The 23,352-nt window shown below is 42.5% G+C and overlaps 1 protein-coding gene across 11 annotated transcripts in view; it reads right to left on the reverse strand.

The window, feature by feature from the left end:
• Nucleotides 1–23,352, reverse strand: part of MCF2L2 (MCF.2 cell line derived transforming sequence-like 2) — a 362,380-nt gene that overhangs the window by 92,426 nt on the left and 246,602 nt on the right. For all 11 annotated transcript variants that reach the window (XM_020980835.2, XM_078147605.1, XM_078147604.1 and 8 more), the window contains 3 exons: nucleotides 8,246–8,312; nucleotides 5,767–5,882; nucleotides 1,308–1,377 (listed from right to left, as the gene is read on the reverse strand). In XM_020980835.2, the coding sequence (XP_020836494.1) occupies nucleotides 1,308–1,377; nucleotides 5,767–5,882; nucleotides 8,246–8,312 (253 nt within the window). The remainder of the gene's footprint in view (nucleotides 1–1,307; nucleotides 1,378–5,766; nucleotides 5,883–8,245; nucleotides 8,313–23,352) is intronic.

Here is a 23,352-nt window from a genome sequence, read left to right on the forward strand (position 1 = left end):
AGAATGACCCTTTGTCAGATAGGTCATGGGGGGATTTCTTACAGGGCTGTTGAGGTCACTTCCCACTCTCAAATTCTGTGATTCCCAAGAAATGGGATTAAAGAGGAAGTCTGAAAAAGAGAGACAGGAAAAAACAGTGGCAAGGGCACATGCATGATCCACATATCCACATATGTACATATGTATGTATGTATGTGTATGTATGCATGCATGCATGCATGTTTGTATGTGATCCCCCAGGGGGGATTCTACACTGTATCAGCAATATTGTGCAATGACCAACTTGGATAGACTTAGCTCTTCCCAACAATGCAATGATCTAAGACAAGTCCAAAAGATTCATGATAGAAAATGCTATCCACATCCAGAGAAAGAACTCTGGAGTCTGAATGCAGGTGGAAGCATACTATATGCGCTCTCTCTCTCTCTCTCTCTCTCTCTCTCTCTCTCTCTCTCTCTCTCTCTCTCTCTCCCTGGTTTTTTTCTTTCTCATGGCTTTTCCCTTTTGCACTGATTCTTCTTTCACAACATGACTAATATGGATATATGTTTAATATGATTGTACATGTTTAGCCTATATCAGGTTGCATGCTGTCTTGGGGAGGAGGGAGAAGAGGAAGGGGGGAAAATTTAGAACTCAAAATCTTATAAGAATGAATGTTAGAAACTAAAATGAATTAATTTAAAAAATTCATCGATGAAAGAGTCGTCTCTCTTTATAGAATGTAAGCTCTGTGAGGGCAGGGCCTGTTTCGTTTTTGCCTCTATCCCTAGCACCTAGCACAGTGTCTGATGTGTAGTGGCTGTCTAATAAAAGCTTGTTGATTGATTGATATATACTCTTTTTGTACACGTATCCGTTGTTTCCCCAACAGACTATAAGACCCTACAGGGCAAGACCTGTTTCCTTTTTTGCCTCTGTGCCTCCATGAGTTCAAATCTGGCCTCAGACACTTAGTAGCTGTGTGACCCTGGGCAAGTCATTTCACCCCCTCTGCCTCCGTTTCTTCATCTGTCAGATGAGCTGGAGAAGGAAATGACAAACCACTTCCAGTATCTTTACCAAGAAAACCCCAATGGGATCATGAAGAGTTTGATGCCACTGAAACAGCTCAACAACAAAAGTCTAGCATCCGGCAAAGATCCTGCCGCATAGCTGGCACTTAACAAGTGCCCGCAGGACAATGGCCCACCATTGGAAGGACTGGGGGATGAGAGGTTCAAGGCCAGTGCCTTGCAATCACCAGTTGATCCAGAACCTCGTATGAAATGGAAGTACTCCAGGTAGCCAGGAAAAGTGAACTTACCCTTTTTAGAAAGCACCGGCCAAGAAATTCAGGATTTTCAACGCAGTTTTCCAGTTCTTTAAGAAAAATTCTAAGGAGAAAAATGTGGATGTTTTTGATTTTTTTTTAATGTACTGGCTTCAGAACAATGATCAAGTTTGAATAGGATGTGTAGGGAAGGAAGGGAGCCTAAAAATACTTCTGTTATCGCTTCCGCCCACACCCCGGAACCTCTTCTATTATTAGAACCAGGCCAGACCCAGGGTGGCTCTACCAGGCCTGAGCCCTAGTGGCAAACAGCCTGGAGGCTCCTGGGCCTCTTGGTGTGTGAAGAGGGGAGGGGAATGAGCATTTGGAAAAGAGCCGGGCTGAGTCCCTGTCTCTGCCCCTTTCCGCGTGGGTAACTCCCCCAAGTGTGGGTTTGGCTGGATGCTCTCTAAGGCCCCTCTGCCTCTCATAGGCTCAAGTCCTAAGAATCTGAGCACACCAAGACAACAGGAAGGCAGGTGGGCTGGACCACAATGGTGCTACCCAATGGCGTATTCACGTGCCTTTGAAACGTACATCAGCTTAGGAGCATTTATCAGTGACTGGGAGAAGGTGATTTGGGTTGACCCCTCTCCACTGGGAACACGTCTGTCTTGGTAAATGGAAAGAGCTTAATAAATGTGTTATGTGTCTATCCATATCTATTTCTATACCCATTTCTCTCTCTCATTAACTATATATATATATATACACACACATATATATATATACATATATATATATATTCATGTATATCTAGCAATCATCTATTCATCCATCGATTCATATTTCTCTATTAATGTTTATCTATGTCTACTTGTCTATCTAGCTCTATATCTATCTATATCTGTGTATCAATCATCTATCAGTGTCTAAGTCCATTTATTTCTATATCTACATATCTATGTGTATGTATATATATATATATATAATCTATTAAATCCATCCATCCATATTTATTTCACAATATCTTGTCCATCTCTATATCCATCTATATCTGTACATCAATTATCTGTCAATGCCTATCTATCCATCTATTTATTGATCTATCTGTCATCTGTCTGTCTGTCTATCTATTAATGTCTATCTAGGTCTTTCCATCTGTCTCTCCCTGTCTGTCTGACTGCCTGTCTGTTTGTCTGTCCATCTGTCTGTCTATGCCTCTCTATCTATCTATCTCTCTATGGCTATCTATCCATCTATTAAGGTCTACCTAGGTCTGTCTACCCGTCTCTCTGTGTTTCTGCCCTAAGCCTGATGACATAGAATGCTGGACGTGGAGTCAAAAACCTCAGGTTCTAGTGCTGGACCTCCCACTGACTAGCTGTGTGACCTTGGGCAAGTCCCTTCCCTGTGAACCTCCATTTCTTCCTATGTATCCCTCCTTAGGAAGGGGGATACATTCCCTGAGGGGCAAGTACAATTTTTTTGCCTCTCTTTGTATTTCCAGTGCTGATTAGCACATAGTAAGCGCTTAAGGAATGCTTATTGATTTATGTGTAAAATGAGGGGGCTGGAGCAGAGGAAAGGAAGCGTGCCCCAGTGGGTAGAGCCCTAGCCGACCTGAGCTCTAATCCCACCTGGCCATGTGACCTTATGCAATCCTGGCACCTCTGGAAGAATCATTTTCTGCATCTGTAAAAGTGTTGGGATAACACCTGTAGTGCTTCCTCCGCGGGGCAGTTGTAAGACTCAAATAAGATGATGTGTGTGAAGGGTTTTGCCAGCTTCAGAGTGCTCAAGCGCCTTCCCAGCACTGCCTCTCTCGCTGGCAAGCTTGCCTCTGTAGCCTCAGCTCGTAGCCCAGGCTTGCCTGGTACACAGCAGGTGCTTAAGAAATGCTTATTCATTCACCAAGTCGTGAATTTCCTGCTTCCACTCCCATTGTTCTGTCTTCTTCCCACGGTAATTTTTGTTAAAACTGAACCAGGAGAAGAGAGTATGTTCTCCATTGAGAGGGGGTCCGGTGCTAGGGAAGGAGCGATGACATGGATTCCAATCTCACCTCTGATGCTTACTTCCTGGGCCTCAGTCTTCTCATCTGTAAAATGAGAAGGCTGAACCAGATGACCCCTGAGGTCTCTTCCAGATATAAATCCCACAATCCTAGTTCAGGAGCTTTCAGGGACATTCCGCCCAATAGGGACAGCCCAGGAACTGACTAACTGTCCTCACTGCCTCTAAATATTGGACAAAATGCAATACAAAAACCTAAGACTCCCTTTTTTATCAGTCTGAATGCCCTTTCCTGAAACAAAACCACAAGAAGCTGCCTTAGTTGCCTTGATTCCTAAGCTATGTTGATGAAAAATCTGTTTTTAAATTCTCATTTTGAACGAAATGAAAAAAAGCCATTTTTTGTTTTATTCAAATCCCAGCACCCCCTTCCCTCTCCTCCTTGAATACTCTCATGCTGGGCAATGAGGGAGGCAACATTGAAGACGACTAGGGGTGAAACCAGTCTGGTTTGGGCGGTGACTTAATTATAGGCTCCAAGCTCCAGCCCCAGCATTACACTGCTTCCTCCTTAATCCAGGGAGGTTAAACAGGAATTCCTTTGGGCGCTGACAAGTGTAATCAGGACCTGGAGCCCAGGAAATTAACACGGCTGCTGCGTCTACTACTATGACCTGGCTTCTCAGTTTGAGTATTATCCACAAACTCCTCTGCTTAACAACGGTACAGAAATGGAAATGATGGGAACTTCCCCCCTCCATATTTCTTCTTTGGAATCTTGTAGGACGATTCTATTCACCCAAATCAGGGAACCTGATTTTGATCTTATCTTACATAGGTATAGATAGCTACTTGTGAGGCAATGTGGCAGAGCAGATAGAACACAGACCTCAAGGTCAAGAAGACCTGAGTTCAAATCCCTTCTCAGACACATACTAGCTGAGTGACCCTGGATATGTCATTTACCCTCTCAGTATCTACGGCAATCCTTTGAGATGATATGTAGCAGAAAAGTTATTGATCTGCATTAGTAGAAGGCGTACCCTACACCAGTGAAATTATGGGTCTCAGATTTATGCGGATATGTAGGTATATGTGTGTATATAGTTATACACACACTTAAATATATTCACAAATATATGTATTTCTGTGTACATGTGTAAGATTATCATACCAATGAAATTATGTCTCAGATATGTGTATGTATATGTCTATGCACATATACACATACGTATATGTGCATATAGATGATTTTCTACGTATATCTGTGCACGTGTCTATATACACACTGCTGAAATTCTAGTTCTCAGGAATGTGTACGCACATGTATGTATACACACATGTATTTTCTGTATACATCTCTGTATATATATGCGCATCGATGAAATTATGGTCTCAGACACATGTATGCATGCAGGCATGTTGTTGTTCAGCTGTTTCAGGCCTGTCTGACTCTCCGTGACCCCATTTGGGGTCTTCTTGACACAGATACTGACGTGGTTTGCCATTTCCTTCTCCAGCTCATCTTATAGATGAGGAAACTGAGGCAAAGAGGGTTAAGTGACTTGCCCGGGGTCACCTAGCCAGTAAGTATCTGAGGCTGGATTTGAACTTAGGTCTTCTTGACTCCAGGCCTGGTGCTCTATCAATGGATACAGCCCCTTCATATGCATATGTACATACATGTATCTGCACATACATGTGTTTTTAATGTACACTGGTATATGTAGCTATACATACCTGTGTGAAATATAGGTCTCAGTTATATGTGTATATGTATGTCTATACATATATCCCCATACACATATATCCATCCATACATGTATTTTCTATGTAATCTGTATATATATTTATACACATATCAAAAAATTCTAGGTCTCAGACATACGGGTGTACACATATATGCATATATACATATACCCACACCTTTATATATTTATATTTATACACCCTTATAAAAGAATACGCGAGGTGGCATAGTTTGGGGCAAGAAAATCTGGCATAAGATCCAGGAAGACCTGAGTTCCAAAACAATACATAATAATATATAACAAAGGTATTATCCAAGTAACAGAAGGTGCCCACCTACATTAATAGAGGGCATTCCCTCATGGGGATTTCCCATATCCATGAAATCACAGGGATAGTCCACAGCCCTAATAAACTTTAATTATATTACAGTCCATAACATAGTCACAAAAAGAATGAGCAAGTCAACATTGACCTTCTCTGGAAGTCTTCTCTGATCTCTTGAGTTGTTAAGTGCTCCATCCTTCCTCTTCTCTATTTACACACCACACCTCAATTCTCCCCACCCTCACTGTAACCTCCTTGAGGACATGGACTGTTTGGTTGTTGAACACAGTGCCTGGCACAGCTTTTCTGTGTAAGGTGGGTGGTGCTGGAGCCCAGTTTTGAATGGAATGAGGGATTCCAAGGGTGGGGGCTGAGGAGGTAGAACCTTGCAGGGAGCAGGGATCATCTGGGAGATACACACCTGTTATGGAATTCGTGGATTTCATGGAGGTTTCCAAAGAGAATTTCCTTTTTGTTCTGAAGTGCAACCGGGATCAGGTGATTTAAGTCTGGATTGTCCATTTCTGCCGCGTAACCCTGCAGAGGGTGGAGAGGTGCTGGGTATCACAGATAGGAACACAGAAAAGATGCTCCAGATTCACCCCTTTCCCTCTCACCCAGTTACAGGGGGAAAAGTGCTGGCTTTACAATCAGAAGATGTGGGTTTCAGTCTCAGATCTGTACCCCTGAGTAGCCCTAGGTAAGACATTTACTTCTCTGGGCCTCAGTTTCCTTCTCTGTAAAATGAGGAGGTTGGCCTGGGTGGGCTATTGGGTCTCTTCCGGCTATTGGGTCTCTTCCAGCTGTAAAGAAGAATTCTTCTGACGCTGCCCCCCCATCCCCCTCCTGGGACTGCCAACATTAATAAGCTGACAAATGGGCAATCCACAGGCCATCCCCCACAAGGGAACCTGACAGCTTTCTGCTGGGATTGCTACCCACCCTCCTCAATAAACTGCCTGCGGAAGTACATAGCCTTTTGGCCCTGGGACTGGAATGAGGCCACCTTTGTGCTTTCAGAGGTGGACCAGAGGGTATGTGCCATGCGAGAAAGCATGGTTTAACTTCTCTGAATGCTAAAGCACCACATTGCTAGCTCTGTGGTACCAACAAGTTAGATGGAAAAGACACTGAATTTGGAGCTGAAAGACGTGGGCTCAAATCCTCACTCTGCCACTGCATGACCTTGGACAAGTCACTACACCTCTGGACCTTAGTTTCCTCATCTATAAAATAAAGAGCTTGGATAGATAAGAGGTGCCAAACCCATAGTTGCAAAATTCTCAATTAGAACCAGATAACAGTGTAACTGGGAATGTTTAAAAAAATTAACAAAAATACAACTGAGTCACTATGCAGCCAGCGGGGATCTGTTTCTATTTGAGTTTGATGTCACTGGTCTGGATGGCCTCTGTGCTGTCAATCTATGATTTGATAAGTTACTCGCCCAAGGTCATGAGGTTAACACCCTCCCCCTTCCCCAACACTTTACCTGCCACTCAGTTTCCTCTACAACAAAATGAGAGGGAGACCATCTCTAGGATGCATTCTCTAGTTCACAAAATTTTCTCCACAGTTTGTAAAACAACTATCAAAAATACTTGGCAGGGGTTGCATTTTTACGAAATCCGTACTTAAGAAAAAGAAAATGCTTCAAAATCACCAAAAAAGGGCCACTGTCCCTGGTTTTTTCAGCATGGAAGGCTGAGGAACAGAACAGACTGAAAACTTTAAGATTTGCCTAAGGCATCACGTGAGAAAAGTTTTATGTAAGATTTGATCTTGCTATATCAGATGAAATGCTATCCATAAGTGCAATTTAAACATTTTAACTAAATATCTTGTTAACAACTTGACATTCACCATCAATGCAAACAACTATGCTTGCTTAATAACTATTTACATTTAAATGAATTAATTTCAGCATACCAGGTATCAGAATGTTATTTTGGTCTCTCCCTCTAAGCCCCATCGGGACTCTACGCTCATTCATTTTCATGAACTTTTTCTCTTCATATTCCTCATACTTAACTCTCTTAATTGCCTTATAATATTCAATAAAATGAGTGTACCATAATTTATTTAACCATTACCCTATCGTTGGACATTTAGGCTGTTCTCATTTTGTTTCTATATAGATGGAATATGTATATTTATATATGTATGTATTATATGTATATATATATATATATATATACACACACACACACACACACATATAGAATGCTGCTATGAAAATTTTTGATCAGATTTTTTTCTTTTTTGATAACCTCTTTTGGAATGGTCATATCCTTAACAATGGAATTATTGGGTAAAAGTTATTTTAATAAATAATAAAAGATTATTTCAATAACATTTACTGTGTACTGCCAGATTGCTTTCTAGGAGGATTTTAGAACTTTGCAATTCCACCAACAATGAATGAGTATACTTGTTTCTCCACAGTTCTACTAGCCATATCAATGTCATTTTTACTATGATTTTCAGATTCCTGAATGGTAGGAAGTACATGGCTTATAAAGCCAGAAAGCATTGTTTTTGTATTAAAATCTTGATGGGAATTACTAAGATCCAAGGAAATGTTTTTTGTTTGTTTGCTTGTTTGTTTTTTCAGTGGGCTAAGGTTTTAGACCTGTAATTTCTTTAGAATGGGGGACTCCTGGTATGAAAACTCCATCCGCAGGCACAGATTAGCAGCCTGCCCAGTCTTGAAGAGTTGGTTGCTTGGAGCACTGAGAGATGAAGTCAAAAAGGGAGTAAGTGTCAGAGATAGGATTTGAACCCAGGCCTTCCTGAATCCAAGACTGATCATTTATCCACTAACATGAAGAGTTTGGATTTTTATTGCGCAACAGAATCTCAGTTGAATCTGGGTATTTCCAGAAATACAGTCAGCTTACCTCAATTATACTTTGAAGCTCCTCTACGTAAACTCGTTCTGTTTCAATCAGCTCATGCATGATGTGGCTAAAACAGAGAAGGACCATGATGCTTCAGAATCCACAGCAACACTGGACTGCTGAATTTTTCTCCTCCCTCATATCCCTGGGCATTAATAAAATGATGGTTCTAGCTTCAAAGGGGCCAGCTAACTTTGTTCTGTTCTGTTGTCTTACAAACACATACCCTTGGTCACAAAGGGAAATCAGGACAGTGTGCATAAATTCCAAAAATCCAGTGGAGATAAATGGGTTACAGAACTTCCTTATGGTGTGAGACAGTCATTTTTGCATTTAAAAGAAACAATGAATTATTAATATATTTTCTAGGTTCTACTGCTTCATCCACAAATCAAATTCAGAGTTGTTATTTTTTTAAAAAGCTCTTTTAAATAGTCATTGTTACTTATTTCCTAGATGCTAGCTTCCCCATTCACTCAAAAATGCTGATTGAAAACTGGGGACAAGATAAGAGATGTGGGCTAGATTTTATGACCAGACTACAAGAGCTTGCATTTACTGGGTCAATGTCAAAGTGGAGCGTTGGGGAGAGTGGGTTGGGGGAGGTCGTGGGAGAATCTTCAGTAAAGTTCTCAGGAGTCTGCCAGTGACTCTGTACTGTTCCACACGTTCATCAAAGATTGGAATGAAGCCACAGGTGGCATTCCTGTCACCATTGTAGATGGCACAAAGCTGAGGAATGGCTAGTGTTGGATACAAGAAGAATGACGGGTTGAATTGAATTAGATGAAATTGAATTGGGATGAATGTAAAGTTCTACACTTGGGTTCAAACAATCAATTTCGCAGGTATAGAACGGTGCCAGGTAGGAAGGGGTGGCTTCACAGCTAGATAACAGTTCCTGTGAAAAAGTTTTGGGATTCTAACAGATGGTAAATTCTATGAGTCAACAATGCGACATGGCAGTGCCATAAGAGAATGTCTTGCCCTGGTCAGTTTAACCATACCTGAAATATTGCATTCAGGTTCTAGCCCCATGTTTTAGGAGGGATGTTGAGAAATCGAAGAATGTCCAGAGAAGAGCAACCAATAGGATGAAGGGCCTTGCAGAGAAGGGAAGAAAAGGGAATGAGCATTTATGAAGTACCTATTGTGTGCCAGGCACTGTGCTAAGTACTTTACAGATATCATGTCATTTGAAATGAGAAGGTAGAAGGAACTGGGGACATTTAGCCTGGAGAAGAGAAGGCTTGGTGGGGTTATATTTTAAATGAAAAGTCCTCTCTTCATGGCACATTGGTAGTATCTATTTCATGACAAAGTTTTAAATGCTATAACGAAGGACTCTAGTGAATAGTACTGGGAAAGAGGTCCACTTCTGGCACCTTCCCCCAGGCCCACGAAGCCTTCCTCCAAGGTTCACTTCAGGGCAGGGCTGGGTGGTATATCACAGCAGAGAGTCTGGGGCAGAGCGTCTGTGTCTGCCCCAGGGAGGAGCCGATCTGCTCTGACATCAACTTCCAGTAAGGCTATTCATGCCCATTCACATGAGTTGTTTCCCATTTGTGCCTAATCACCCCACGGCATAAAAACTGCCATGCACATGGAGAAAGTGCTGGATTAGCTTTCTCGTAAGCTGTTCCTGATCAAACGTTAGATGCTACTCAGGTGGGCTTCAGTCTTGTAGTCTGTTGCTGTAGTAACATGCTCATTTGCTGAGAACTTTCAAAGAGGGCATATCAACCTCATTTACCCGCAGTAAAACCCACAAACAGAAAATGAAAGGGAAAGGAGCTTCAGCTACAAAAATAATTGCAAAAAGTCATAGATTTAGATCTGGAAGACGCCCTAGCAGTCATGGAGTCCAACACCTTCATTTTACTAACACAATGGGGAGTAAGGTGGCAAAATGGATAGAGCACTGGCCTTAGAGTCAAGAAGACCTGATTTCCAATCCCGCCTCAGCCATTTATTAGCTGTGTGGTCCTGGGAAAGTGTTAACTTCTCAACCTCAGTTTCCCCATCTATGAAATGGGGATAATAACAGCCCCTACCTCCCAGGGCTGTTACGAGGGTCACATGAGATCATATTTTTACAGCACTTCGCAATCCTTAGAGCACTATGCAAATGCCAGCTAGTGTTACTGTTGCTGGACTTGGGCACCCCTGACAGATGCCTCAGTGCCAAAGTCAGGATCACTGACATGCCAGTTTGTAACCGGTCTTCTCAAAACTGCCTGCTGACTGAAGGGCCCTTTTTTGACTGTACGTACTTTTATGAGGAGAGAGAGAGAGTCCGCAAGTCACATGGCTGATTCAATAAAGAATAGAAAATCCATGCAAGAATATCCAAGCACTGACAATGGTTTGCACGTCTTAAACCTCGCATCTTCACTTGCCCTCACAAAGTCCTATCCTGATGCCTCACTGTGGCACAGAGGCGGCTCCGGAGAGTCTCAAAGGCGATGGCGGGAGAGAAAGAATGCTGGGCAAGCCAGAAACACCCTGGGTTCAGTGCTGATCTGCCACATGCCAAAGATGGCAGCAGGGTGTAGTGGGAGGAATCCAGGATCGAGAGTCGGAGGAACTTGGTTCCTATCTTAGCTCTACTATCTACTCCCTCTGGGTGACCTTCAGCAAGTCACATGACCTCTTGAGCCCTCAGTGTCCCCATTTGTAAAAGGTCGGGGTTAGACTGGAGAGGTTCTGAGGTCCTGTTCATCCCTAGTTCTATGGCCATAAAATCACCCCTAAAGTGGTGTTTTAATCGATTAAAATTACACTCACTAAGAGTTTGGAGACACCTTACATGAAGAAGCTCATCATAACATGAGAAGCAGGCAGAGGACACTCTGAAACCTATAGTTTTCAGACAGTCTCTACACACTGACCCAACACTTGGTGCTCTCAATCTGAAATCTTTGTCTGGTGACTAGTGAATTAACATGTGATTGGAGGAACTAAAGCGTATTGCTGCTGACATTCTGATGGAGAAGGAAGCCAGGATAAACAAGAAAGGGGCAGCTAAAGGAGAGGACGGTAATGTCGGCGGAGATTGGCTATGCGCCATAAGGCAACACGGAGCATCACTGCACGGAACACTTGGTAATATTAACTTGCCAAATGAAACATAATTAGAGAGAGGAATGAAGGAAGGAAAGAAGGAGGAAGGAAAAAGGAAAATAAGGAAGGGAGGAAGGAAGGGAAAAAGGAAGAAAATAAGGAAGGAAAGAAGGAAGGGAGGAAGGAATGAATGAAGGAAAGAAGGAGGAAAGAAAAGGAGTAAGAAAAAAAGGGATGAAAAAAGGAAATAAGGAAGGAAGAAAGGGAGGAAGAAAATAAGGAAGAAAAGGATAAAGGAAGGAAAGAAGGAAGAAAGGAAGGAGGAAGGAAGAGAGGTAGGAAGGAAGAAAACAAAGGAGGAAGAAAGGAAATAAGGGACAGAGGAAGGAAGGGATGAAGGAAGGAAAGAAGAAAGGAAGAAAGGAAGGGAGGAAACAAAGAGTTCCTGGTCATGTTATTGAACCTCAGTGCTCCAGGCAATTCTTGAGGACCAAGGCACAGAATAGTTGCCCAAAGAGAATTCCATCAATGAAATCCCAGATCCCTAATTAGCAAGTGTTTTCAAATGGTTGGAATAGAATACTATTGAACCAAAGTCAGTAACTCAATGCCAATATAAGCCTGTTCACCTGGGCCTGGTACCTGCCCACAGATCATTGTCTCAAGGTGACCTGCTGGCAGCCAGAGAGGAGGTAAAAATATACAAACACTTGTGGGCCAATCACCACTTTGTACAGGGAGACAGCCTCCTTGATGAAATCTTGATAAGCCCATTTTCTGCAGCAGATGGCATCCCCACTGTCACCCAACTGACTGAAAGGCGACAAGAGCCTTGTCACCAAGACATCCCAGCCTTGTCAAGAGTGACAAGAGCCTCCTGTGTTTATAATCTGCTGATTGCGAACAAACCAGAAAGCAAAGTCTTTGACTCATCAGAGTCGAGCACCAGGACGAGTGGGAAAATCCATCAGAAACTTTAGCCCTGATGGACATGAGCAGCATCTTCTTCTAGGAAGGTTCATGCATCTCTGAGTCTGATCTCTCAAAGGCCCCAAAGAAAACCACCAAGTTATCTTTCTACAACACTGAGATGATGTATGTAATTGGTAAGCCTGCAAGCCCTATTCTACAGTTCCAGAGATGATCATTATCATCATGAGTAAAAAGCAGAGCAGTGCGTCCAATTGGCACTTAGCTATTTTCTGGTGAGTATATGAATGCTCCTTTAAGCCCTCAATTTGATTTTTTTAAAGACAGACACTAACACTTAGATGACTGTGTACTGGAAAGGGTGCTGGTTCTGGAGATGGAAGACTAGGGTTCAAATCCTGCCTCTGCCGCTTACCATGTATGACCTTGAATAAGTTGTTCAACCTCCTTGGGTCTCAACTGGTTCCTCTACAAAATGAGGAAGTTGGATTAGATGAACTTTAGGTCCTTCCTTTCCATCTCTAAATCTATGATCCTAATTACATAAGAAGACAAATGTAACTTTGCTGTTGTTCAGCCAAGCGTGACTCTGTGATCCCATTTGGGGTTTTCTCAGCAAAGATACCAGAGTGATTTGCCATTTCCTTCTCCAGTTCATTTTACAGATAAAGAAACTGAGGCAAGCAGGGTGAAGAGATGTGCCCAGGGTCACCCAGCTAGTTAAGTGTCTGAGGCCAGATTTCAGCTCGGGAAGATGGGTCTTCCTGACTCCAGGCTCAGTGTTCTGTCCACTGTGCCACCCAGCTGCCACAAATCTAACTATAAAAACTTGGTATTTTTAGGGAATCACTATCCCATATTGTACCTAAAAACATATTTTCTGGCTTATCCACAATTGAACTTTCTCTTCAGCCCGAATTATTCTCAAAAGAGACCTCTTATTCAAGACAAAGAAATCAATTTAAAAACTTGCAAGTAGATGCACATATATATATATATTTTTTAAAGTCTTTTAGGGTTATGCAACCCAATACACTGCAGAGGAAGAGAAAGTATCACCAGTTGCCAGAGATTTTATCAAAAGCCTGGAACCCTGTATAGCTAACTAGTCATTCCCAGGAATTCACCCATCAAGTAAAAAGACCCACATTTTCTCAGATTCTTGTATACAAATGCTACAAACCTGCACACACATATCTATAGGTATGTATACATATAATAATAATGGATAACATTTACATAGAGTTTTAATAGTTTGAAAGTATTTTACAAACGTCATCTTATTTTGTCCTCATGACGACCCTGTGAGGTAGGCACTATTAACATCCCCACTTTCTAGAAAACTGAGGCTGGAAAGGGTCAAAAGGCTTGCCCAGGGTCACACAGCTGGAAAGCATCTGAGGCCAGATATGAGTTCATGTTTCCCCAACTCTGGGCCCAGAACTCTATCCACGATGGGGCCACCTAGCTAGTAGCATCATGGCTGAGCAGATAGAGGACTAGTTCTGGAGAAAGGAAGACCTGAGTTCTAAGCTTACCTCTGACACATGTTGGTTGTGAGAACATGGGTAAGTCACTTAAGTGGACATACATAACATCTACCTTCACCTAGGCAATTCTTAAGACTTTAAGTTATAGAAGAGTTGTTGACCTGTATTGTGGTGGAGAGAGTTTCCGTATGGGGGAAGTTACCCACACCAACGAAATCACTGGCCTAGACTAAAGTACGTAGATATCTATAGGTATATAACTTCTGTCTTCTAAATAGCTCAAGATTCAAAAGAAAAAAAACCAGGCATTTTACATTTAATTTCTAGGTAAGTACCCTGAGACCTGAAGCAGATGAAAGGGCTTATCCAAGGAAACATAAGATATTTTCTAAGTAGCCAGGAATGAAGCCTGTTGCTTCATCAACTTTTCTTAAAGATGAACTTAAAAACAATTTTGAGCAGCTATAAGTGAGGGGCCTCATTATCTTAATATTTAATATTATTTAATATTTAATTCTCAAATGAATTAAATATGACTTCCGTTTTTCCCCGTGTGACTCACAAACATTTGTACTCTGCTAGAAAGCTCTTTGGGATGGATCTGAAAAATAATTCTTTGCATTTTCCCATAGACCAATTGGAGAAGCAATAAATTTTAGGCTGTAGAAGCCTGGGGAGAGACGAATGGATGCTATAGAACCGAGGACTTGCCACTGGTCTTTAGCAGACAAATTTAGAGCCAGATTTTGAGATAAATTTGGGCTGAGTGAGTCCATTATTTAAAGTCATTCTGTCCAAAGTGACAATCACACAGTCTTGATGTTGTGGCCTCTTCTGCCTTAATTTCTCTTCCCAATCAATCCACAAGGACATTTCTAATCCAAACATCAAATTACTATTACCATTTATTACATTATCTCCTTTTCTGACAGGGTGAGTAGGCTGGTCAATAAAGGAAGTGCCACATAGAAGAATTTCAACGAGGCAGGTGACAAAGTGTCTCACGATGCCCTTCTGGACCAGGTGGAGAAATGGAAGGGTGGATGGTAGTGGAGCCAGCACCAGTGGGTGGGTGGGGGCTCTTGGTAGAGGGAAAGTTGCCTGTGACTGAATTCTGATATTCTGTCCTAGTCTTTCCAGATACCACCACCCCACCACCCCCATGCTAGTGCCCGTGCCTTCTCATAAATTCCTCTTTTTTTTATTGTATATATACACTTAATTATCCACATGTGTCCCCCAGCAGTAAGTAAGCTCAGAGATCATTTCATTTTGCTTTTGTGGCCCTAGCACTTAGCACATACTAAGTAGTTATGTGACAAATGCTTGATTGGTTGAGAGATACTCCCTTCTGGTGGGCAGAATTAGCCACAGGATCCTGGGATGTTCAGAAAACTCAGTTCAATTTAAGTATAATTCAACAATCACAGCTGCCATTTGAAGAGCCTTTATGGTGTTCAAAGCACTTTCCAGACATCATCTCCTGACAGTGAGAGAGGAGCCCAAGGGAAGCATTCTGGCCAGTGAGGTGAAGCTCACAGGGGTCTGTGAATGTGTTTTTAAAGTATTTTGATAACTGTATTTCAGTATAATTTGGTTTTCTTTATAATCCAATTTCATTTCATGCATTTAAAAGCCTTATTCTGACAAAGGCTTCTCCAGACCGCTCAAGAGTTCTGCGACCAAATAAAAGGTGAAGAATTCTGACCTAAGCCTCCTCTAAGTGTTTCTATTAGAGCTTGATTGTCACAAATGAGATTCCAAAGGGGGTATTTCTGGATCTGTGCTCACTGTGGAGAGCACTAGATGGGTGCTGCCACAGGTCTTGGCTCTCTAGGCTGGGAGAAGCAGTTGGCAATAGGGAAATGATACCCTAGCATTCTATCAAGGACGGCTTGCCTAATCTCATGGGTGAGAAGAGGCTCAGCTCTCATGCTCAGCTGTCTGGCCCTTGTGTGAGTGAATGAACACACCCAAAGAGAGTCTCTTCTTGTCTCCTGGAGCATCAGCTAAATGCGACAATCACAGGGGACCCTCCCAGTCAGGAAGAACCCTAGTTAACTGAAAGAATGTGGCCAGAGTATGTTCCTTGAGAGACTGAACATATCAATAGACAATTAGAGCCTGAAGGGACCATCTTTATAAGTCTTTGGGACTTATTATGGGAATTATGGGAAACTCTCATGTGAGGAAATGCCATCAATGTAGGTTGGTACCTTTTTGGCAATGTATAGTCTTAGAGAGTTGCACGGGCCAATATAGGCCAGGGGAAGGACTTAAACCTAGGTCTTTCTGGCTCTGAGGTCTGCTCTCTATCCATTAAGCCCCACACTGCCACTACAGATGAAATTTAGTAAGGACAAAAGTCAGATACCGTGTCCAGGTTAAAAAAAACCCAACTGAGTTTGTTCCGTCTTTTCTCTTTGGGGGAGAAAACAGAAGTAAACTAAGGTTTGAATAGCTCTGCCTTTTTTCTGTTCTCTTTTATTACAGAATTTTAGAGTTTGAGAGCTGCCAGGGCTAGATAGTCTGACCCACCTGAAGAAGAATCCTGTGTACAGCACAGCTGCCAAGTGGTCATTCTGTGTTGGCTGGAAGGCCTCCAAGGAGGGGGAGCCCATTCCTTCTCAAGGCAGCCCACCCTACCTTGGCACAGTTCTCATTGTTAGGATGTGTCTTCCTGATATCAACCTTAAATTTGTCTTCTTGCAACTTCCATCCATTTCTCCTAGTTCTATTTACTGTTACCAAACAGATCAAGCTTAATGCCTGTTCTATTAGGCAGTCCTTTAAGGATTGAAGACAGCCATCACGTCACCCAAGAGTCTTCTCTCCCAGCTAAGCACTCCCAGTTCCTTCAACTACTTCTCACCTGACAAGGACTCGAGGTCCTTAACCTGCCTGGTTACCCTCCTCTAGACAATCTCCAGGTTGTCAAAACACTTCCTAAATGGTGGAACCCAGATTTAACACAATACTCTGAGTGTGAGCAAACTAAGGCAGAACCCAAAGAACTACTGGAAACCATTCCTCTCTCCATGTAGCCCAAGTTGGCATTAATGTTTTCTGACTACCATTTCATACCGTTGAATCATTAATGAGTTTGCAGTCCACTAAAGCCACTAGATTTCTTTTTCTAGGAAAACTTCTTTGTAACCATACGTTCCCCTTCTTGTATTAGTAAATTTCATCTTTGGGACTCAGGTACAAAACTTTGTATTTACTCAAATATTCCAGTGGACATATGATCTCTTTAATTTTGATGTTCCTTTGGACAATGAAGTTCACAGCCCATTCATGTGTGCAATTCTTGATGAAGTCTTCCCATCACTTCATCTCAGGGGGTCCACCCAAAACCAGAAGCTTTCCTTGACTTCTCCTGACATTGTGAGGATACCAGAGTTGTGCTCTGGCTGCTTACTTTCCCCTCCTCCCCCTCACCACATGAACAGCCCATCTTCTCTTCCCATTAAGCAATGCCTTGATAATATCTTTTCCTCCTATTCTTATTTGGAGTTCTCAGTTCATATGTTTCAGGCTGCAAACTCTCCATTTAACTTAATTACATTTCATTATGTTAGAATTGGCCCAATGCTCTCCAGGGGTGGGGAGCCTGCAGCCTCAAGGCCACATGTATGTGGCCCTCTAGGTCCTCGGGTGCAGCCTTTTGACTGAGTCCAAGTTTTACAGAACAAATCCTTTGATTAAGAGGATTTGTTCTGCGAAGTTTGGATTTGGTCAAAGGGCCACACTTCAGGACTGAGAGGGCCACGAGTGGCCTTGAGGCCGCAGGTGCCCCACCCCTGTTCTAGCCTGTCAAAGGTCTCTCTGGATCCTGCCTCCGTCATCCAGCATTACTTATCCTGGGTAGCCTTTCTATGCACTCTTTGGAGTGTGCTCTGACCCAAGTGAGCACAGGGCCTGGCTTTACCTACCTTCTGCATCATCTAAGACAGAGTCATTACTTCCTCCCAAGGTTCCCATGGCTTCTCCTTAATCAGATCAGGATCAGGCCAGAAAAATGGTTCCCTTAATCATTTCCTCTATATTTCTAGGAATGAAATTATCACCAAGGCAAGGCAAGAATGGACCTCATGCCCCACTTTTGGCAGAGTGAGCCCTGGCAGATGCCCAAAAAGATGATGTCCAACCTCACTGCCCTATCATTCTACTTCATGCCAAGGGTGTGGCATTTCTGGAGTTTCTTATCTACTTCCCCAGGCCCACTGGCTTCTAATTCTCTCTCACAATTGTGATTCTGCTTCTCTTTTCACTCCAACGCTCTCTGCCCCATTCCAGTTTATGGAACCTATCAGTGTCGCAGAATTACAGCATCACAGTATCACAGAGCTGGAAGGGACCAGAGGCTCCCTCATCTTACCAATGAAGAAACTGAGGTCCAGAGAGGGGCATTAACTTAGAATAATGGGGTCATAGGCTAATGATCCTTTAGGACCTCAGAAGTCATCTGGCCTAACTCCCTTATTTTATAGTTGAAGAAACTAAGGCCTAATAATAATAATAATGATAATGATATTACAATAAGTGTTTATATGGTGCCAGGCACATTACAAATGCCATCTTAGCTGATCCTCACAACAACCCCATTTTATTATTCCCATTTTACAGATGAAGAAAATAAGTCAAACAGGGTTGAGTGACTTGCCTGAAGTCACACAGCTAGTAAGTGTCTGGGCTGGTTTGGAATTCAAGTCTTCCTGAGTCCAGGCCCAAGGCTCTATCCACTGCACCACTCAGCTGCCTCAAGAAAGACAGACGACACTCTATATTCCTAAGGTAGAACAGTATTTTAAGTGAGAAGCAGGGGTGAGATGGAGAGCTAGCCGACCTCAGAGTGAGGAAGACTGGATTCAAGGCTAAGCTCTGACACATTCTGGCCTTGTAACACTGGATGAGGCAATCAGCCTCTCATTGTCCCCCGGCAGCTCGCTGAGGATGGTAATGAGGTGCTCCCCTCCACTGCCGGAGGGAGCTCCTCCCTGGGAGCTTCCTATAACTCGCGAAATCAGAGACCCAGCCAAATAAACTACAGCCCCTTCCCCATGGGTTCTTGTCAGCCTCCAATGAGAAAATGTCCATAAAGTGCTTTACTAACTGACAAAGCCACAGAAATGGTGACGATTGTTAATGGTATGTCATACTCCCTCTTTTATTGATTCTATGACTCTCTTGAATGAGGTACACCACTCCTCTCTCTCTCTCTCTCTCTCTCTCTCTCTCTCTCTCTCTCTCTCTCTCTCAGCCCAATACTGGTCAATCCCTTTTGTCTCCAAACATGGAATGCTTTCTCCCTCTCCCATCTCTGTCTCTGTCTCTCTGGACAGTGGTCGTCAGGCCAGGCAGATTTGAAGGGACTTTTGGTCACCTCTCAGATACATTTCCTATCAAGACCACATCTCCCTCTATAATCCAAGTCAGATCAACATACAGATGCTTCTCAAGCAGCACCTTTCATTCCTCCTACCAGTCAATGAAGCAACAAGTATTTGTAAAATGCCTCCTATGTGCCTGGCACGGTGCTAGGGACACAAGAACAAAGGATGAACCGAGCCCTATTCACAAGAAGCTTATGATCTAATAAGGGAGACCATGAGGACAAATAAAAGCACATGCAGAATGACTATAAAGAGAAAACATAAAACCACCCAAAATTATGTTATAGAGCTAGAAAAAATAATGACAAGATTCATTTGAAAGAACAAAAGGTCCAGAATATCAGCAGGATTAATGAAAAGTAACTAGGGAAGGTGTCCTAGCCGCTCCACATCTTAAACTGTATTATAAAGCAGCAATCATCAAAACTGCTAGGTACTGGCTAAGAAATAGAGTGGTGGATCAGTGGGAATGGGTTAGGTATACAAGACACAGTAGTCAGTGACTATAGTAGTCTACTGTTTGATAAACCCAAAGACTCGAGCTTCTGGGATAAGAACTCACTATTTGACAAAAACTGCTGGGAAAACTGGAAAAGAGTATGGTAGAAACTAGGCATAGAAAACTCTTACACCATATATCAAAATAAAGTCAAAATGGGTTCATGATTTAGGTATAAAGGCTAATACTATAAGCAAACTGGGGAGAGCAAGGAATAGTTTACCTATCACATTTATGGAGAACAGAAGATAGAGACAGAGAACGTTATGAAATGCAAAATGGATCATTTTGATTACATTACACTGAAAAGCTTTTGCACAAACAAAGCCAATGCAACCAAAATTAGGAGGAAAGCAGAAAACTAGGAAAGAATTTTTACAACCAGTGTCTCTGATAAGGGCCTCATTTCTAAAATATATAGAGAACTAAGTCAAATTTATAAGAATACAAGTCATTCCCCAAGGGAAAAATGATCAAAGGATATGAACAGGCAGTTTTCAGATGAAGAAATTAAGGCTATCTTTAGTCATATGAAAAAATGCTCTAAATCACTATTGATTAGAGAAATGCACATCAAAACAACTCTGAGGTACCACATCATGCCTATCAGATTGGCCAACATAACAAAACAGGAAAATGATAAATGTTGCAGAAGATGTGGGAAAATTGGAACACTAATGCACTGTTGGTGGAGTTGTGAAATGATCCAACCATTCTGGAGAGCAATAGCACTTCTAGGACTATATCTCACAGAGATCATAAAAATGGGAAAAGTACCCACACGTATAAAAATATCTATAGCAGCTCTTTGTGTAGGGGCAAAGAATTGGAAATTGAAGAGACACTCATCAGTTGGGGAATGGCTAAACAAGTTGTGGTATATGAATGTAATGGAATACTATTGTGTTATAAGAAATGATGAACAAGTGGACTTCAGAAAAACCTGGAAAGACTTGTATGGACTGATGCTGAGTGAAATGTGAAGAACCAGGAGAATGTTGTACCCAGTAATAGCCATGTTGCACTATGACTACCTCTGATAGACTTGTAAGTCTAAGACATCTCCAAAAGTCTCATGATGGAAAATGCTATTCACATTTTGAATGGAGTTTGAATGCAGATCGAAGCATACTATCTGTTCTCCCTTTTTTCTTCAGTTTTGTTTTGTTTCTTCTTTCTTGTGCTTCTTCCTATTGATTCTAATTCTTCCTTACACCATGATTAATGTGAAAATATATTTAATAAGAATGTATATGTAGAGCGTGTATCAGATTGCCTGCTGTCTTGAGAAGGGAGGTGGGAAAGGAGAGGGAGAAAATTTGAAACTCAAAAGCTCATGCAAGTGATTGTTGAAAACTAAAAATAAATTAATTAAAAAACAAACAAACAAACAAAAAAGAATTAAAATACAACCTAAATAGCTGGGGAGAAAAAAGAAAAAAAACAAAGTAATTAGTACAAAGTAGTTTGGGAGGGAGGGCTCTAGCAATTCAGGGAATCAGGAATGGCTTCATGCAGAAGATTGGGCTTGAGCTGTGTCTTAAAGGAAGAGGAAGAGAAGCAGAGAAGGAGAGGAATGGAATTCCAGAAGTGTGGGACAACCAGAACAAAGGCGACGAGATGGGTGTTGGAGCGCCACAGGCGAGAAACAGACAGAAGGCCGTCTTGGCCAGATCACAGAGCGGAAGCAGGACGCCCATTGAGTCTGGAAAGGGGCAAGGCTGTGAAGATCTTTAAAAGCTAAGTAGAGCAGCATCTATTTTATTCTAGGGGTAATAAGGAGTCACCAGGACTTGTTAGGTAAGAGAGTGGCATGGTCAGATCCGTGCTTAAGGAAAATCACATTGGCAGCCATGTTGAGGATGGATTGAAGTGTGGAGAGACTCAAGGCAAAAAGACTAATGGGATGCTGTTGCAATAATCCAGGTAAGAGGTGATGAGACCCTGCATGAAGGTGGTAGCTGTGGCAGTGGGAAGAGGTCAGACAGGAGAAGACACAAATGGCGAGATTTGTCAATGGTGACTATGGGTGGTGAGGGAGAGTACAGGGTCCAGGAGAATGCCAAAGTTACAAATCTGGGTGACTGGAAGAATGGTGATGCCTTCAACAGAAACAGAGAAGTTTAGAAGGGTGAAGGTTTTTTTTTTTTTTGTGGGGGAACGGGAGATAATGAGTTCAGTTTGGGAATATTGAGTTTGAGATGCCTCTGGGATTTCCAGTTGGACATATCCAATATGCAGTTGGAAAAATGAAGACCTGTAGATCTGGGAGTCATGTAGAGATGATAATTAAACTCCTGGGGACCAATGAGGTTATTAAGAGAGAGAACAGAGGGAAAAGAGAAGAAGGCCTACGACAAAACCTTGGGGAAGACTCAGAGCTAAAGTAGACAATGTGCATGATGAGCTAGTAAAAAAGATGTAAAAGGAGCATGTAAATGGGTAGAAGGTAAATTGGAGGAGAGCAATGTCATGAAAACCCTGAGAGGAGAGAGGATCTAGGAGGAGAAGGTGGTCAACAGAGACACATGTAGCTGATAGGGGTGAAGCTCGGTAGCGTTAGGTATATGGATTTGGAAGTCATTAGAACAGATTATCACTAAACCTATGGGAGCTAATGAGGTTACTGAGAGGGCCTAGAGGGAGAAGAGAAAAGCGCTGAGCATGGAGCCTGGGGTACACTCTGTACTGGATGGAATCATTCCTTAAGGCACCTGGGGATCCATAATGATATTCCTTGGAGAACAAGAAACTCCTTCCTTCTCCTTCAGAGCAATCTCTGCCCTTTACAGAAGGACAGGAGTGTGGTTACAGTGAAAAGTGCCCTGGCTTGGGGGTCACTGCTCCTGAGTTTATATTTTGCCTCTGATTCCATGCGGGTGGGGATATTTATTACCCCTCTCTCTCCCACTTGAAATGATTTTGCGTATAGTCCTTGTTGACTTACTTGTGAACACGTTATTTTCCCTTCCATAAAATTGGAGCTTCTTGAACATTCCATTTCTGGTCTTTGCATCCCATCTCTTACACCTAGTAGGAGCTTAATAAATGTCCCATGGAGTGATTAGGGAAGGCAAGTCACACTTCTTCTGCCTGTGCCCTGGCACATGGAGGCAGGGTGCCCTCCCGGCTGACATCTCCCCCCCTCACCCCAACTGTGTTAGGGTTGGCTTTACTAAACAGAAAGGCAGGTGGCACACCCGGAGGACAAAGGGGCAGGTGAGCTGGGAGCTATGTCTCATTTCCATCCCCAACCATTCTGTATTTATTTTCATGGAACAAGCAATCTGGTCACACTAAGTGAGCAGCTTTGTTTGCTCTGCCAGGTGTGTTGGTGCATGTGTATATTTTTACCCTCATGGGTACTGTTCACGATTGTCTATTGAACCACAATGAAAGTGGCTTTGGCTTTTAATATTTTTCTGTTAATGACATAGACCAGATCTGGTAGAGACAATTGGCAAGCATTTTTATTAAGCACCTATCATGTGCCAGGCATTTTGGACGCAAAAACAAAAAATGAAACAATCAAGGTGGACCACCACTCATCTGGCCTGCCCCTCATCCTGCTGCGAGTGTGGAGAAGAAGGGAAGGTCCAGCCCAGCACCCTCTGAACTAACCCTGGAGACTATAACCTTTACCATTTACTCATCTGTCCCTATGGCACTGCCTGTTTCTCTCCCTATCCCAGGATTCATCAATCTCCTGTCACACAGGAGCAAACTCTC

This window comes from Phascolarctos cinereus, unplaced genomic scaffold (assembly GCF_003287225.1).
Source record: "Phascolarctos cinereus isolate Bilbo 61053 unplaced genomic scaffold, phaCin_HiC Scaffold_7;HRSCAF=346, whole genome shotgun sequence".
NCBI classification, from domain to species: Eukaryota; Metazoa; Chordata; class Mammalia; order Diprotodontia; family Phascolarctidae; genus Phascolarctos; species Phascolarctos cinereus.